Source organism: Elephas maximus, chromosome X (assembly GCF_024166365.1).
Source record: "Elephas maximus indicus isolate mEleMax1 chromosome X, mEleMax1 primary haplotype, whole genome shotgun sequence".
NCBI lineage: Eukaryota > Metazoa > Chordata > Mammalia > Proboscidea > Elephantidae > Elephas > Elephas maximus.
Window position 1 is genome coordinate 177559765 of NC_064846.1, and position 16959 is coordinate 177576723.

The window sequence follows — 16959 nt, forward strand, 5'->3', positions numbered from 1 at the left end:
AGCGACCCCACAGTACAGAGTAGAACTGCCCCATAGAGTTTCCAAGGAGTGCCTGGTGGATTCGAACTGTCGACCTCTTGGTTAGCAGCTGTAACTCTTAACCACTAGCCACCACGGCTTCCTCAAAGGTACTCAAAATACACAGTAGTCCTAACAGTGGACTGGGGCATACCAACAATCCTGAAGATGAGGCAGGACCCGGCAACGTTTCATTCTGTTCTATGAGCGGTCGCCGCGAGTGGAATGACACTACGGCAACAAGAGCTAAGCTGTAGAAGTGAATCAGCACCCTTATCAACAGTGTGTATTGGTGATCTTCTCTGTGGAAGCCACGTGTAGGTGCAGCCAGGAATTCTGCAATTCCTAGAGACCATGTTCCTTAAGAGAAACTCCAGGACGACAAGAAATTAGCGCGGAGTGGACTTCAGCTCATGGCAACACCACGAGTGTCAGAGCAGGATTGGGCTCCCTAGGATTTTCAATGGCTGATTTTTGGAAGTAGATCACCAGGTCTTTCTTCCGCGGAGCCTCTGGGTGGACTCAAACCTCCAACCTTTTGACTGGCAGCCAAGTGCAATCACCATTTGCGCCACCCAGGGACTCCCTTGGAGAAGTTAAGGCATTCATCAGAAGGGACTGTCAGGCTCATTTCTTGTTAGGTCCTGGCGGTCCCTGGTCACGGGCCGTTGCACACCCAGCTCCATCAGGACCGCTGGACTGGGGAGTGTCCTGCGCGCTGCCGTTCTTCCTCCCATGGAAACCTCTGCTTCTCCCCTTCCCAGTGGGGGCCCCATGGGGTCTTTGGCTCTGCCGTTTCAACTGCCCACATCATCCTTTCCAGCCCGTCTCAGGTCCTTTTCTCCTGGAAGCCAGTCCACTAACTCCTCCTACCTCCGCCCCAGAGCAGAGACACACGGTCCTCTCCAGCCTCCCTTTGGTACCCCTCCCCAGGTCATCCCCACGCCCCGGCTGTACCACCGGGCTACCCATGTTCCCACTCCGGGCGCCGCCGGGCGAAAGGAGGCAAGGCTTCCACCTTGGGCCAGGGGGCCGGGCGGGGGGCGTGGCTGGCTCACGGGGCCGGGGGCGCAGCCAGCTCCCCTGCACACCGGAGCGCAGCCTGGTTCCCGCCGTCGTCCACGAGAAGAGCAAGGCTTCTCGCTCGGCCGGGCAGGGTGCCCGGCGCCGATTTGCAGAGACCTGAACGCTCCCGCGGCGCCCCCTTCGCCCTGGGTCCCCCTACTTTCACCGGCTCCGCGCGCCCCGCCCCGGCCGCCTGCGCTCGGCCCCGCGGGAGCGGACGAGGATGCCCGCCCGGGCCGGGTCCCGTGGCCGCCCGCCGGCTCCCGGGGTGGGGCGGGGGTGGGCCGAGGCGTGGACTCGGGGATAAAAGGGCGCCGCGCGGGCTCGCTGGAGCCACGCTCTGCCCGCCCGGGAAGGGCATGGCGCCCCGGCCGTGACGCGCCCGTGCCTGGAGGCTCCGAAGAACAGGTGAGGACCGGACGGCCGGGGCTCTGCCCCCGCAGGGGTTGGGCGCGGGGAGCCAGAGGGACAGGCAGGGCGAGGGCAGAGGTGCGCACAGACAGTCTCCAGGGGCAATTTCAGGTCGCAAAGGGGCCCGCTGCCACCCAGGAGAGCAGCGGGTAGAGTCTGGAGGCCGAGGGCGGCTGCTGGGAGCCGGACTGCCGGCGCCAGGACTCTCTCCTCCTTCGCGTATCCATCCCAGCCTCTTGAGCTCTCCAGCCGCCTCCCCTCTGTCCACCCGGTCCTCCAGCGCTGCCAACCGGCTTCCCAAGCGCAGCGTCCTGTCTGCTCTTGGACGCGGTGGGGAAGAACAGTGCGTGGCCGCCTCCCAAGTCCCGGCTCCAGTATCAAGTCTCCTCCCGCCCAGACTCCCCTGGAAGGGGCGGCGAACGCCCAGCCGGGGCTGCAGCGCGCAAGCTGGGGAAGCCATCACCGGGAGAGACGGGCTCGGTGGCCGGGTCACAGGCGGCGGGGGCTCGCAGGCAACACAAGCCGCGCTCTGGGACCCTGCCGAAGCCCCTGAGCCGCCGCCCGGCGCGGCCGAGCAGCAGCTGGAAGTCGGCCAGGGCGCAGAACCGCCCGCCCGCAGCGCCAGGTCGTCTGCCCCGGCGGGGAGGGTAGAGGGCGGCCTCGCGCCCTGGCGCCGCTTGCATCCAGGGTTCGCGGACCGTCCCGAGAGGGCGGGGGTTTGCAGGCACAGGGCGCCTTCCCCGGCCGGGTGTGCCCGGAGCTAGGGTTCCCTGGGGGGACCGGGTCTCCTGGGAGGACCACGGGGAGAGGGAGGAGGGAGCGCCAAGGCTGGGGACGCATAGAGGGCATAGGGCTCAGGGCTGGGCCTGAGATGCCCTGGAGGATACCCAGTAGGGCCCAGGGTAAACGCGCAGCCAGGGGCGGGGAAAGCCCGGCTGGGGCAAGCTAGGGGACTCCTCCCCGCAAGCTGTTGGAGCAAGTTCTTTCCAGCGCTGAGAGGTGGAGCGCCGACTTGGTTTTTGCAAAGCTCTCTGCACCGTCAGCACTTCGTGGGTAACTGAAAGGGGGAGACGCACAGGGGTTCAGGAAAATGCATACTTCCAGGTCTTTTAAAAGGTGGAAAAGCGACGGATTTTGGGTGCCCAACCCTGGTGGCTTAGTCGTTGAGAGCTACAGCTGCTAACCACAAGGGCGACAGTTCGAATCCATCAGGCACTCCTTGGAAACCCTATGGGGGCGGTTCTACTCTGCCCTCTAGGGTCGCTATGTTTCCTATGGCAACAAGTTCCCCTGGATGGGAGTCCCTGGGTGGGGCAAACAGTTAAGGAGCTCGGCTGCTAGCGGCAAGATTGGCGTTTCATAGTCCACCCAGAGTCAGCTCAGAAGAAACGCCTGGCGATCTGCTTCTGAAAAATCAGCCATTGAAAACCCATGAAGCACAGTTCTACTCTGACACACATGGGGCCACCATGAGCCAGAGTCACTAGGACAACTTCCCCCCACCTGGGAAGGCTGGCTAGAGCAGAGGATAAACGGGGCCCTCAGTGGTGCTCTGTCGAGTGGTTTACCTTTCGCGTGTATGGCTATTTTTACGCACACGTCCTTTAAGAGAAGACAAAATTCATGATGATGAAGGTACGGCCAATGGGCGAAAAATAAATTAACCTCTGACATTCCAGACCACGCAGCTGGTGTAAGCTAATTAAGAATGTCCAATATTTCTGTGACCTCACTGATTTTTTTTTTCTCTTTGCCTGAACATATCTTATGGAGCAATTCTTTTACTCTTTATTTATAGATTGTGCAGTGGCTCCCCCCACCCCCACCCCATCCACACATTTCCTCTGAGAAACCATGGCATTGAACCATCAAAACCCTTTGGCTGTTCCAAGAGAAGAATAAAGATGGTAAACAAACAACTCACTCAGAATGGATGGAGAAGCCTCTAGGGAGGGCTTCCTCAAGCCCTTTAAGGAGTTATAGCTAAACTTTGATGACTATCACTAAAGAAAGGAAACACTCCTGATAACAATGACTTTCCTGAGAAATATTTTTGATTCAAATATATTCAATATATAATGACCCAGTCTTATCATTTGCAGGCAGAAATCTTAGCATTTATTATGGGATGAGCCTTATCTGCACAGTGGTTAAGCGCTCTCCTGCGAACCAAAAGGTCAATGGTTTGAACCCACCAGCCACTCCTGGGGAGAAAGATGTGGCAGCCTGCTTCCGTAAGGATTATAGCCCTGGAAACCATAGGGCAGTTGTACTCTCTCCTGCAGGGTTTCTATGCATAGGAATTGACTTGATGGCAGTGGGTTTTTTTATATAATTAAAATTAAACCTCATGCAATCTCTTTCTATATGCATATATATAGTTTTAGTTATCTAGTGCTGCTATAACAGAAATACCGCAAATGGCTAGCTTTCACAAACAGAAATCTATTTTCCTACAGTTTAGGAGGCTAGAAATCCAAATTCAGGGTGCTGGGTCTAGGGGAAGTCTTTCTTTCTGTTGGCTCTGAATGAAGGTCTTTGTTTCTTTGAGCTTCTGCTCTTGAGCAGTCTTCATGCAGCTTGCCATCTCTCTTCCCCCATTTCTGCCCCTCCTGATTGCTTGTCTAATTTCTTTTATATCTCCAAGGACACTAACTTAAGACACACTCTACACTAATCCTATTTTATTAACACAACAAAGACAACCCATTCTGAAATGGGATTATAATCACAGATACAGGGGTTAAGATTTACAAGACATATTTTTGGGGGACACAACCGAATCGATAATATTCGACCCTTTGGCACTCCAAAATTTGTGTCCTTCCCACATGCAAAACACATTCACCCCATCATATCATCCCAAAAGACTTAAATCAATTCCAAAAATCTCATCTTCTGAATCCTGTAAATCAAATATGGGTGAGACATTAGGTGTGTCACATCCTGGGGCAAAATTTTCTTTTATCTGTGAACCAGTGAAATCTAGAATACAAGTTATCTCTTTCCAAAGTACAATGGTGGAACAGGCATTTCCATTACAAATGGAAGAAATTGGAGGGAAAGAAGGGATAACAGACATCAAGCAAATCTAAAACCCAGCAGAACAATTTACATTAGCTCTCAAGGCTTGAAAATAACCCTCTCTGTTTTTTTTTTCTGGGTGGAGGCCTCCTCAATCCTGGGCTTCAGCTCTGCCTTCTAGGCCCACGGGGATGGCAACTCTGCTCTCTCAGCTTTGGGCAGCCCCATTTTCTAGCCAATCTAAGCAGTGACCCCACCCCCTTGGTCCCAGCAGTCCCCATTCTTCTGGCCCTTGGGCATGGTAGCCCTACTTCCTCAGTTTGGGCCATGGCACCATTCCCCTGGCATACCTTAATAGCAGCTCCAGCGCTGAGTTGGTGAAGATATGATTCTATTAAGCCTAAGAGGCTGTGGCCCCACCCTTTGAAATCCAGGAGACCGTGGTCCCACCCTTTGAAACCGATACAGCCCTGCTTCCTGTATTCCTTCCAACAGTTCTTCTGATCCCTGAGCTGCTCCGGGGATGGTTCTTTTCTTTTCTTAGAGGACAACAGATATAGCCCCTTTGGCCTGTTTCCTGTCTATATAATCCCAAGAGGCAGACAGTGTTCTCGCCTTTTGTTTTTTCTTCATTCCGGTCAGTCTAAGCTGATGAGTTTTCTGCTATAGTGGTTGGTTAGATTCATCAGTCACTGGCTTAATCTTCAACAAAAGATTGTGTAGCCATGTCCTTGGTGAACATCCTAGGACAAATGTCCTCAGTTTGTAGAGCAGAATTTTCCAAATCTTTAAGTTTTGTTTTCATTTTGCATAGTTCATTTTTAAGTCCGTCTCTTTCCTCTCCCATTTTACTACAAGTGGCAAGGAGAAATCATGCAGACTCTTTAAGATCTTGCTTAGAATTCTCCTCAGCCAGATATCCAAGTTCATCATTTACAAGTTCTACCTTCCACCAAACATTCAAAGGTAATTCAAACAAGTTCTTTGCCACTGCATAAAAAGCATCGCCCTTCCTCCAATCACACGTTCATCATTTTGTTTTAAAGCCTCACCAGAAGCGCATTTAATGTTGACATTTCTAGCAACTTTCTGTTGCTGACACCATATGTATTCTCTAAGATGATAGAGACTTTCTCTGTAGCTCTCCTCACTTCCTTCTGAGCCCTCACCTGAGTTGCCTTCGATGTCCATAATTCTGCCAACAAGTCTCTTCAAGGCAATCCAGGCTTTTACTATTAGGCACCTTAAAACTCTTCCAGCCTCTACCCATTACCCAATTCCAAAACCACTTCCATATTTTAGGCATCTGTTAGAGTAGCACCCCACTCTCAGTACAAAATGGCTTAGGCTAGGTTCCACAGAGGAGCAAAACCAGTGAAGCAGATATATGTAAATATATACAGAGAGAGATTTATTTCAAGGAAATGGCTCATGCCGTTGTGGAGGCTGGCAAGTCTCAGATTCATGGGTCTGGCATCAGGCTGGAGGCTTCTTCTCACTCACGTGGTTGCAGGGACTGACAAACCCCAAATCAGCAGGTCAGGCAGCAGGCTCCTGGTTCATGTCCCAAGAATGGGAGGTCAGAGGATGACAAGTTAGTTGCAGGATTGAGAGAGAGAGACCGAGCTTTGCCAGAACATCCATATATATTGGAAGCAGGCCACACCCTTAAGGAAACTCCCTTTTCAACTGATTGGCTGCTCACATTAGATCACAAAATGGAGGACGATTACATCAGATCACAAAATGGAGGATGATTACACATCATACCTGCCAAGCCTCTGAGAATCATGGCCTAGCCAAGTTGAGACAGAACCTTGACCATCATAATGTTGTTGTCAAGTTGCTATTGAGTCAACTCTGATTCATGGTGACCCCATGTGTGCAGAGTAGAACTGCTCCATAAGATTTTCAAGGGTGTGGCCTTTCAGAGGTGGATCACTAGGCCTGTCTTCCAAAGCACCTCTGGGTGGATTAGAACCACTAACGTTTCAGCTAGTAATCAAGTGCTTAACTGTTTTGCCACCCAGGGACTTATGATATATCTATATATCTCTATATAGATATATAAAAAATATATATATGCACACACACACACGTGTGTCTTATTCCAAATCCACAGCTTCTAGAGAAAAACAGAGTGAACTATCCAAATAATAATATCGAAGTCGAGAATTAAGAATCTGTTCCATAGTTATGATTAATGGAAGAAGATAAAAAAATACGTTTCGTGTATCTTTACCCAAATGTTTTAAGTGTCACTACAATGTATCATTTGGAGGCTTAGGAAGCTTGAAACCATACGTAATTTAAAGGCAGAATTACTAAGAACGAGTAACGCAACCTGGCAACAACCGCGTCTCCTTTCCTCGTTCCACTCCAGGTAGCCAGAGCAAGCGCACCGGACAAGATGCCCACGCGTGCGCGCTGGGGGGCGCTCTCCGTGGTGCTGATCCTACTCTGGGGACACTCGTGCACTGCCCAGGCCTGCCCTCATCCCTGCGCCTGCTACGTTCCTAGTGAGGTTCATTGCACGTTCCGCTCCCTGGCTTCCGTGCCCGCTGGGATTTCTAAACACGTGGAAAGAATCAATTTGGGGTTTGTATATATGGCATTCTCACTGAACAACTCCAGCATCTTTGTGTGCATGTTTATTTGGTTTTGCATACACGTATGGAAACCCTGGTGGCATAGTGATTAAGAGCTACGGCTGCTAACCAAAAGGTCGGCAGTTCAAAGCCACCAGCCGCTCCTTGGAAACTATATAGGGCAGTTCTACCCTGTCCTGTAGGATCAGTATAAGTTGGAATCAACTTGACTGCAGTGGAATTTTTGTTTGTTTGTTTGTTTGTTTGTTTTAATGCAGATCAAAAGGATACCTGGTGGTGTAATGGTTAAGCACTCAGCTGCTAACCAAAAGGCTGGAGGTTCTAACCCACCCAGCAGCTCCACAGAAGAAAGACCTGGCAATCTGCTCCCATAAATAATACAGCCTAGGAAACCCTATGGGGCAGTTCTACTCTGTCACACCAGTTGCTATGAGTCAGAATGGACTCGATGGCACCTAACAACAACAATGACAGGGCAGATGACACACAGAGAAATATATGAGGATTATTTACATAGACTTCAGAAATGATTTAAGGATAATAAAAAGAAAATGTTCAATACTTATGACATTTTATAAGTGATCTAGATGATGATACTGTGACATTGAGGAAATAGAAGAATTCTGTCAGGTTCTGCCTTTTTAAATATTCATGTATTTTTTCAAAGAGAAAGAGATTACGGTCAGCATTTCAGACAGAATTTTATATCCTTCATTTCCTCTCGTACACATAACAATTTTATATATATAAATGCTGCTGTTGTTAGGTGCCATCGAGTCGATTTTGACTCTAGGTGACTCCAGGTGACAGAGTAGAACTGCCCCACGGGGTTTTCTAGGCGAACAGATCACCAGGCCTTTCTTCCGTGGAGCTGCTGGGTGAGTTCAAACTGCTAACCTTTAGGTTAGCAGCCAAGTGCTTAACCATGGCACCACCAGGGCTCCTTACACAAATACTTGTTGCTATGAATTGCAGATACTAATAATTGCAGCCTTAATAGTGAATAATCGTTTGGACTTCATCAAAATACATGAGCTGTCTCCTAACTTTGAGAAAACAGCAAAATAATTTAGACTTTGATGAATACCCACTGTGAAGAAGTTTTAATAAAATGAAATGGCAAACTTAAGCCAATGAACAAATAATGGCAAATTATCTTTAGAGTATTTATTTTTCCAGTTACCATGGAGTTGATCGCACCTCGTGACAACCCCACGTGTGTTAGAGTAGAGCTGTGCCCCATAGGGTTTCCCACGGCTGTGATCTTTTGGAAGGTCACCAGGTCTTCTTCCAGTGCATCTCTGGGTGGGCTTGAACCTCAAACCTTTCATTTACCAGCCAAGCCCCTAACTGTTTGCACCGTGCAGGGCCTCCGTTTAGAGTATAGAGTTTAAAAACAAATTCTTGCATCTGTTGAAGCCCAGTAGTAGAATAAGAGAGAACAGAAAGTTAAGACAATAAGATAAAAACTTCCCTAATCTAAGGCAATTGACCATTAAGTAGCTTTCTCGATAAAATCTTGGAAAGCCTTATGCTTGGAGAATCTGCAAATCCAGTAACAATGATGAAAACCCAGTGGGGAAAACAACTGAGTTTTGCCAGAAGGAATATTAACAGCTACACAGTTCCATTTTTACAATCTGACAATTTATTGGGAGACTTCACTTATTTCATGGGAGTAAGACAAAAGGAAGAAGAGATAAATCCCACTTGAACCAGGGTAGGATGAGCTGATTGCACATGGGTTAAGCAGTCCGCTGCTACCCGAAAAGTCAGTGGTTCGAACCCACTAGCTGCTCCACCGGAGAAAGATGTGGCAGTCTGCTTCCGTAAAGATGACAGCCTTGGAAACCCTATGGGGCAGTTCTGCTCTTTCCTACAGGGTTGCTAAGAGTCAGAATTGACTCGATGGCCATAGGTTTGGTTTTTTTTTTTTTTTCTGTTTGGGATGAGCTGAGCTGGTTTTTGTCAAGGGGGAAAAGCTGAGTTTTATCTACAATTTCTCTTCTTTCTTATACTTCCTGGCATGAAAAATGGTTCAGTCCAGTGATTGTTCCTTTCACGAGCCACATTTGAGTACATTGTTCAAAAAAAGAGCCCCTGGGTGGTGCGAATAGTTAACGTGCTCAGCTGCTAATGGAAAGATTGGAAGTTCGAGTCCACTCTGAGGCACCTCAAAAGAAAAGTTCTGGCAACCCACTTCCTATAAATCAGCCATTGAAAACACTATGGAGTGCAGTTCTACTCTGACACACATAGGGCCACCAGGCGTCAGAGTCAACTCGACGGCAATTGGTTTTTGGTTTGTTTTTTCTTCAAAAAGAGAAGAGATGTAACACGTGCATGGATTGACCATTTTTCTCTGAAACCCAGCCCCTTGGTTGAGGACGTAGTCGGGGATCAGGGTACTGTCAGGAGTTATTAGAGTCTCCAAGAGAGATCTTGGGGGTGGCAGGTGGGGCAGAACTGTGCCCTGTCCACCATATGTGGTGTATTGGGGGCAAGGGAGTCAGGTCGGATGTAGGGGAGAGAAAGATACAGTGTGTAGCCTTCCAAAAGAGGAGGTTAACTACATGATGAGTTTAGACTTGCAACATCAATAACTGTTTACATTTTCTTTTTCTTGCATATGTTTCTTTGCACGCATCTTCCAAGTGTTTTCTAAGTGGGAAACTTTACTAACCTCTAAATTACAGTACAGGTTCTGGGGGTTTCCTTTTAAATAACAAGCAGCAAAGACAACACCTACTGGTGTCTTAAAAACCCTCACCAGTAGCATAAAGCAGAGATACTGGCTTGCCCCCTTTTCTCCTGTTGCCAATGATATTTTGAGATGGTTTTGTGTGACATTAAAGGTAAAAGAAAATGACGTCAGGAATTCCTTTGTTGCCTCAACATACAGGACTCCTGTGTCCCTTAATTTGTAAAATGAATTAAATTGCCACTTTTTTCATCCTTGCTCTTTATAACATCATCACAGCCATGTCTCTGAAGCGGAGTCTCAGAGTAAACCATGGAGCTGGCATCACGAATTCTGATGGGAAATAAAAAAGCAAGATGAATATCGAATACAGATAAAATCTGAGGGCTGATTTGTCATTTAGCAATTTGGAGAGAATATGAAACTCTCAAGGAATGAAGTATTACTGGGAGAACTCTGATGTAACTTCGTGTTGCCACACAGCTGTCTCTGGGATTCTCAGCCAGCCTTTAAAGAGAGGTCTGCTGCTTCCCCTAGGACAGCCTCACAGCTGTTCCAGAAATTACTTGCCAAATGTTTTTTGAGTAAACAAAAATCGCTTATCTCATGGCAGATAACAACGATGGTGAGGATGGTGCAGGACCAGACAGTGTTTCGTTCTGTTGAGCATAGGGTGGCTATGGGTTGGAACTGACTCCATGGCACCTAACGACAGTGTCTGATGTACAGATTTTTTAAAGACTTTTTTTTTTCTTGATTAAAAGAAATAGTTTTGATGACATCTTTCTGGAACTTCACAAATACCCATACTTGTCTTTCCCATGTTAAATATTGCTTTGCAACACTACCTGGTGTCTGTGTAGCAGTTTTCCCCACATTGTCTGATAGAAACATCTCATTTAGTGTGTTAAGACGAGTCCCCATGCCCTGACAGGGAACACAACAGAGAACCCCTGAGGGAGCAGGAGAGCAGTGGGGGGGGGGGGGGGAAGACCCCAAATTCTCATAAGTGCAGACTTAATGGTCTGACTGAGACTGGAAGGACCCCGGTGTTCATGGCCCCCAGACCTTCTGCTGGCCCAGGATAGGAACCATTCCCAAAGCCAACTCTTCAGACACGGATTGGACTGGACAACAGGATGGAGAGGGATGGTGGTGAGGAGTGAGCTTCTTGGATCAGGTGGACACTTAAGACTATGTTGGCATCTCCTCCCTGGAGGCGAGATGAGAGGGTAGAGGGGGAATGGACACGAAAAGAGAGAGTGGAGGGAGGGAGTGGGCTGTCTCATTAGAGGGAGAGCAATTGGGAGTGTGTAGCAAGGTGTATATAAGTTTTTGTGTGAGAGACTGACTTGATTTGTAAACTTTCACTTAAAGCACATTAAAAAAATTAAAAAAAAAACCCAGTCACCATGGAGTCGACTCCGACTCATGGCAGCCCCATGTGTGTCAGAGTAAAACCGTGCTCCATTGGGTTTTCAGTGGCTGATTTTTTGGACGTAGATTGCCGGGCCTTTCTTCCACAGCACCTCCAGGTGGACTCAAACCACTAACTTCTCAGTTAGCAGCTGAGAGCAGTAACTGTTTGCACAGCCCAGGGAGTTGGTTATTTCCAATCAACAAGTGAGGAAGATAATTTGGGGAGGAGGCAAAGAGACCAGGAAGTTGGAGAAATGGGCTGATTCCAAGGTCATCTGAGTTTCTGGTCAGGTTCTGTTCCCTGAATCCAACCTGCTTTCCTGCAGCTCTTTGCTGAGTCTTAGGACAACACAAAGAGGATCGGTCCACATCCTGGGGTGCTGGAGGGAAGAAAATTCCTCCTTGACTTGACTCTCTAGGGCAGCGGTGATTCAGTGGTAGAATCCTTGCCTTCCATGAGGGAGACCTGGGTTCAGTTCCTGGTTGGTGCACTTCATAGGCAGCTACCACCCATCTGTCATGTTGCTATGATACTGAACATGTTTCAGCGGAGCTTCCGGGCTAAGAGTAGGAAGAAAGGCCTGGCAACCTACTTCTGAAAATCAGTCAATAAAAACCCTATGGATCCCAATGATCCAATCTGTAGCCAGTCTTGCAGTTGGCACAGGACTAAAGCAACATGTGGTTTTCTTGTGCATGAGTTTGCCGTAAGTTGGGGCGAACTCCATGGCAACTCAGCCACCAGCAAGAGATTGGTTAGACTTCGTATGTAAGCTACGTGCCCTCTGTAAGGCAACGTGCAAAATTCTCCATTCATTTTAAAATTGGTCGTCTAAGGATTAAGTTTGAGGGTTCCCATGCGCTACACTCAACATAAGGAGCCCCGGTGGTGCAATGGTTCATTGCTCAGCTGCTAGCCAAAAGGTTAATGATTCAAACCCACCCAGTGGTTTCGAGGAAGAAAGACCTGGAGATCTGCTCCCATATAGATTAGAGCCTAGAAAGCCTATGGGGCAGTTGTGCTGTGTCACACAGGGTTGCTGTGAGTCAGCGTCCACTGGCTGGTACCCAATACCAACAGCATTCCCCAGAGAACAATGAGGAATGTCTAAACAGGTCAAGATTGCATCTTTACTAATGCTTGGGCAAAAATAAATAAAAATATAATACTCTCCCCCCTAAATATGCAAAAAATGGAACGTTTACAAATAACTTTGACGATTAACCAGAAGTAGTGACGTGACCTTGGGAAATAAGCTTGACTATGTTGAGCGTCAAGGAGCCTTGGTGTCATGGTGGTTAACGTGCTCAGCTGCTAACTGCAAGGTCAGGAGTTTGAATCCACCAGCCACTCCACAGGAGAAAGATGTGGCAGTCTGCTTCCATAAACATTTACAGCCTTGGAAACTTTATGGGACAGTTCTGCTCTGCCCTGTAGGGTCGCTATGAGTCAGAATCAACTCGATGGCAATTGTTTTTTTAATGTTGGCTGTCAACACTTTAACTTGGCTCCTTCAGTGCTCCGTAGTGTTCTCTTTCTCCTGTTATTACCCATTGCTGTCAAGTCAATTCCAACTCCTAGGGACCCCATAGGACAGAGCAGAACTGTCCTTTAGGCTTTCCAAGGCTGTAATCTTTACGGAAGGAGACTGCCATATCTTTCTCCCACAGAGCAGCTGGTGGGTTCAAGCTGCAGACCTTTTGGTTAACAGCTGAGTGCTTAACCACTGCACCACCAGGGCTCCTTTTGTTAAATGCACAACTATTTCCGCTGCTCCTGGTCGTCACTCATGGGGACCAGGTATCACTGATCCCTGCCACTTAGGAGCTGCATCTTCAACCAGGAGCCACGTGAACCAGCTTCATTAGAATTCTCAGTCCTGTTTATCAGCCTGAAACAACCTCTAATGAATGACATTAGCGTATCCTGAGGCAAAATCCCTAGCAAAGTGTCCTGAATTGGATGAAGGTTAATAAAACCATGTCAGCTTCCCCTTGACCAAGAACACAAGGGAATGAAGGTACCTTAGCCACGGTACCAATGTGGACTCAGAACAGCCATGTTGCTGACTTGCTTATGGCAGGGTTGGAGAGGCTGTTCCGTGTGGCATTTCTGGAAGTCCTTAAGTGGTGCAAATGATTAACAGTTGGTTCCACTGCTAACTAAATGATTGGAGGCTTGAGTCCACCCTGAGTCACCTCGGAAGAAAGGCCTGACAATTGGCTCCCAAAAAGATTAAAAAAAAACAAAAAACCAAACCCGTGACTGTTGATTGTGACTCATAGCAACCCTTTAGGACAGGTTAGAACTGCCCCATAGGGTTTCCAAGGAGCGCCGGTGAATTTGAACTGCTGACCTTTTGGTTAGCAGCTGAGCTCTTAAGCACTGTACCACCAGGGCTCCCCATAAAGATTACAGCCTGTGAAACCCTACGGGGCCATTCTGCTCTGTCACACGGGGTCACCATAAGTCGGAATTGATTCAACAGCACCCAACAACAAGGATTCTAATTCACTCCCTCCCTCTCTCTTTTAAGGTTTAATAGTATCCAGGCCGTATCAGAAACCTCATTCGCGGGACTGACGAAGTTGGAGCTGCTTATGGTACATGGAAACGAAATCCCAAGCATCCCTGATGGGGCGTTACGAGACCTCAGCTCTCTGCAGGTGAGCTGGGCTCTCCTGGTGTCCCTACTTGCAGCCTCTAAGACGGTAATAAAGAATGGAAACTATGCGCCACTCCCAGTGCCCAAGTAGGGGCCCTTGGTGGCACCGTGGTTAAGAGCTCAGCTTCTAACCAAAAGGTCAACAGTTCAAATCCACCAGCTACTCTTTGGAAACCCCGTGGGGCAGTTCTCCTCTGTCCTATCGGGTCGCTATGAGTCGGAATCAACTCGACTGGCAACGTGTTTTTGTTGATTTATTTGTTTTTAAATGCTCAGTTGAGGACAGCAGTGGTTCAGTGGTAGAATTCTCACCTTCCGTGCAGGAGACCCAGATAGACCCAAGTTCGAATCTCAGCACCTCGTTCAAAACCACCACCCGTCTGTCAGTGCAGGTTTGCCATGTTGTTGTGATGCTGAACAAGGAGCCCCGGAGGGGCAGCGGTTAAGCACTTGGCTACTAACTGGAAGGTTGGTAGTTCGAACCCAGCCAGCAGCTCTGAGGGAGAAAGACCTGGCAGTCTGCTTCCGTAAAGATTAGAAAAGCCTAGGAAACCCTATGGGGGCAGTTCTACTCTGTCGAATGGTGTCATTTTTGAATCAGAGCTGACTTGATAGCACAAAACAACAGTAACACGATGCTGAACAGGTTTCAGCGTTCCTTCCAGACTAAGACTAGGAAGAAAGGCCTGGCAATCTACAAAAATCAGGCAACGAAAACCAAATGGATGATTGCAATCTGATTTGCAGCCGATCGTGGGGATGGTACAGGAGTGGGCATGGTCTCATTCCATTGTGTGTGGGGTCGCTATGAGTCAGGGGCGGCCTGTGTGGCAGCTAGCAACAAGAAAGATGAATTTCTGAGGCACCTCTGGGTAGTCTTGAATCTCCAACGTTTTAGTTAGCAGCCGAGCCCATTAACCATTTGCGTCTTGGAAGAAAATTCTGGTGGTCTGCTTCTGAAAAATCAGCCATTGAAAGCCCCGTGGAGTACAGTTCTAGTCTGACACACGTGGAGTTGCCATGAGTCAGAATCAACTCAATGGCAACCCTTTTTTTTTTTAAATGATCAATAAACTTTACTTAAAAAAAAACACAATAAAAACAAGCTTAGTGTCATGACTGTCATGCATTTTGAGCCAGTCTCTGTCCTTGACTGTGGCTTTCTTTCTCCATCATGACTTCCTTCTCTTTGTAGGTCTTCAAGTTCAGCTACAACAAGCTTCGTGTGATCACGGGACAGACCCTCCGGGGCCTCTCAAGCTTGGTGAGGCTGCACGTGGACCACAACAAGATTGAGTTCATCCACCCGCAAGCTTTCCACGGCTTGATGTCCCTGAGACTCCTTCATCTGGAAGGGAACCTTCTCCAGCGGCTGCATCCCGGCACCTTCTCCACGTTCTCCTTTCTGGACTATTTCCGGCTCTCCACCGTGAGGCACCTCTATTTAGCGGAGAACAAGATCAGCTCTCTTCCTACCGGGATGCTTCAGAACATGCCACTTCTGGAGAACCTCTACCTGCACGGGAACCCCTGGGCCTGTAGCTGCGAGATGAAGTGGTTTCTGGAATGGGAGGCGAGATCCAGAGGTAAGGAGAAAGGAGAGCAGAGGGAACAGGACGCCTGCTAGCAAAGGCTCTTACCTTTCTTTGAGATGTTGGAGCCCCAGGGCGGTGCAAACCGTGAATGCACTCGGCTGCAAACTGAAAGGTTGGGGCTCGACTCTGCTCATAGGCAGCTCGGAAGAAAGGCCTGGCAATCTACTTCCGAAAAACCAGGCACTGGAAGTCCTATGGAGCACAGTTCTACTCTGACACACACAGGTAGCCATGAGCTGGAGTCAAAAATGGCAACTGGTTTGGTTCTTGTTATAGAGATCCAAGTTTATTAGTGGTTACCAGGGGCAGGTGGAGAGAGGTCGTGAAGGGTTTTGAGCTTCTGTCAGGGGTGATGGAATAATTCGGAAGTGGATGGCGGTGATGGCTGTACAATACGATGAATGTAATTAATATCACTGCACCGTACACATATAAAGAAAGCTGAAATGGCCAAAGTTTTGTTATATATACTTGTAGCACAATTAAGAGAGTCCCTGGGTGGTGCACATGGTTAAGGGCTCGATTACTAGCGGAGGTTGGCAGTTCAAGTCCACCCAGAGGTGCCTCGGAAGAAAAGCCTGGTGACTTGTTTCTGACAAATCAGCCACTGAAAACCCTGTAGAGCTCAGGTCTACTCTGACACACCTGGGGCTGCCGTGAGCCGGAGTCAATGCGATGGCTAATGGTTCTGGTGGTCCTGAGGTGCAGGGCGCCCCCTGGGGAAGGGAGCGGTGGACGTGCAGTGGATGGAGGGCCCGCTCTGGAGTCCTCTGTGTGTGTGTGTGCATGGGTTTGTGAGCATGTCTCTGTGTGCACGTGTGTGTGCATGCTCGTGTGTGCCTGTGTGTGCTATGTCTGTGTGCGTTTGTGTGTGTGTGTGTATGTCTCTACGTGTGTCTGTGTGCATATTTATGTGTAAATGTGTATAGTGTATGTGTGTGTGCTTGAGTGTGTCTGCGCGTGTATATGTGTACGTCTGCCTGTGTTTATGTCTGTGTATGTATGTTTATGTGTTATGTGTGAATTTGTGTGTGTTTGTGTGTTGTGTGTGTATGTTATGTGTGTGTATATGTTTGTATGTCTGTGTGTGTATGTGTATGTTTGAGCATTTTTGTGTATATGTGTGTAGTGTATGTGTATGTGTGTGTGCCTGTGTCTGTGTGTATATATGTGTGTGTATGTGTTTATGTCTGTGCGTATGTGTCTATATGTGTGTATCTCTGTGTATATTTGGGTATGTTTGTGTATGTATGTTAAGAGATATCAGTGACACGAACATTTTTGCACTTTGGGGTATTTACTCTGAGAGTCCCACAGAAAACGGGGTGTGTGTGTATTTGGGTGTTTGTGTGTGCGTGTATATTTGTGTGTTTGAGTGTGTGTGTCGGGGAAGGTATATGGCATGACCATATTTGCATTTTGAGATGTTTACTGAGGGTCACATAGAAAAT

The 16959-nt window shown here is 48.3% G+C and overlaps 1 protein-coding gene across 3 annotated transcripts in view; it reads left to right on the forward strand.

The window, feature by feature from the left end:
- The first annotated feature begins 1099 nt into the window (after window positions 1–1099).
- Window positions 1100–16959, forward strand: part of MXRA5 (matrix remodeling associated 5) — a 33340-nt gene continuing 17480 nt past the window's right edge. For 2 of the 3 annotated variants that reach the window (XR_007515784.1, XM_049871750.1), the window contains exons 1-4: window positions 1100–1491; window positions 6902–7116; window positions 13785–13914; window positions 15109–15499. Coding sequence is in view for 2 of the 3 variants with exons in the window: in XM_049871750.1 (XP_049727707.1) it covers window positions 6929–7116; window positions 13785–13914; window positions 15109–15499 (709 nt within the window). In the remaining variant the exon portion in view is untranslated. The other variant, XM_049871751.1, reaches the window with a different exon arrangement.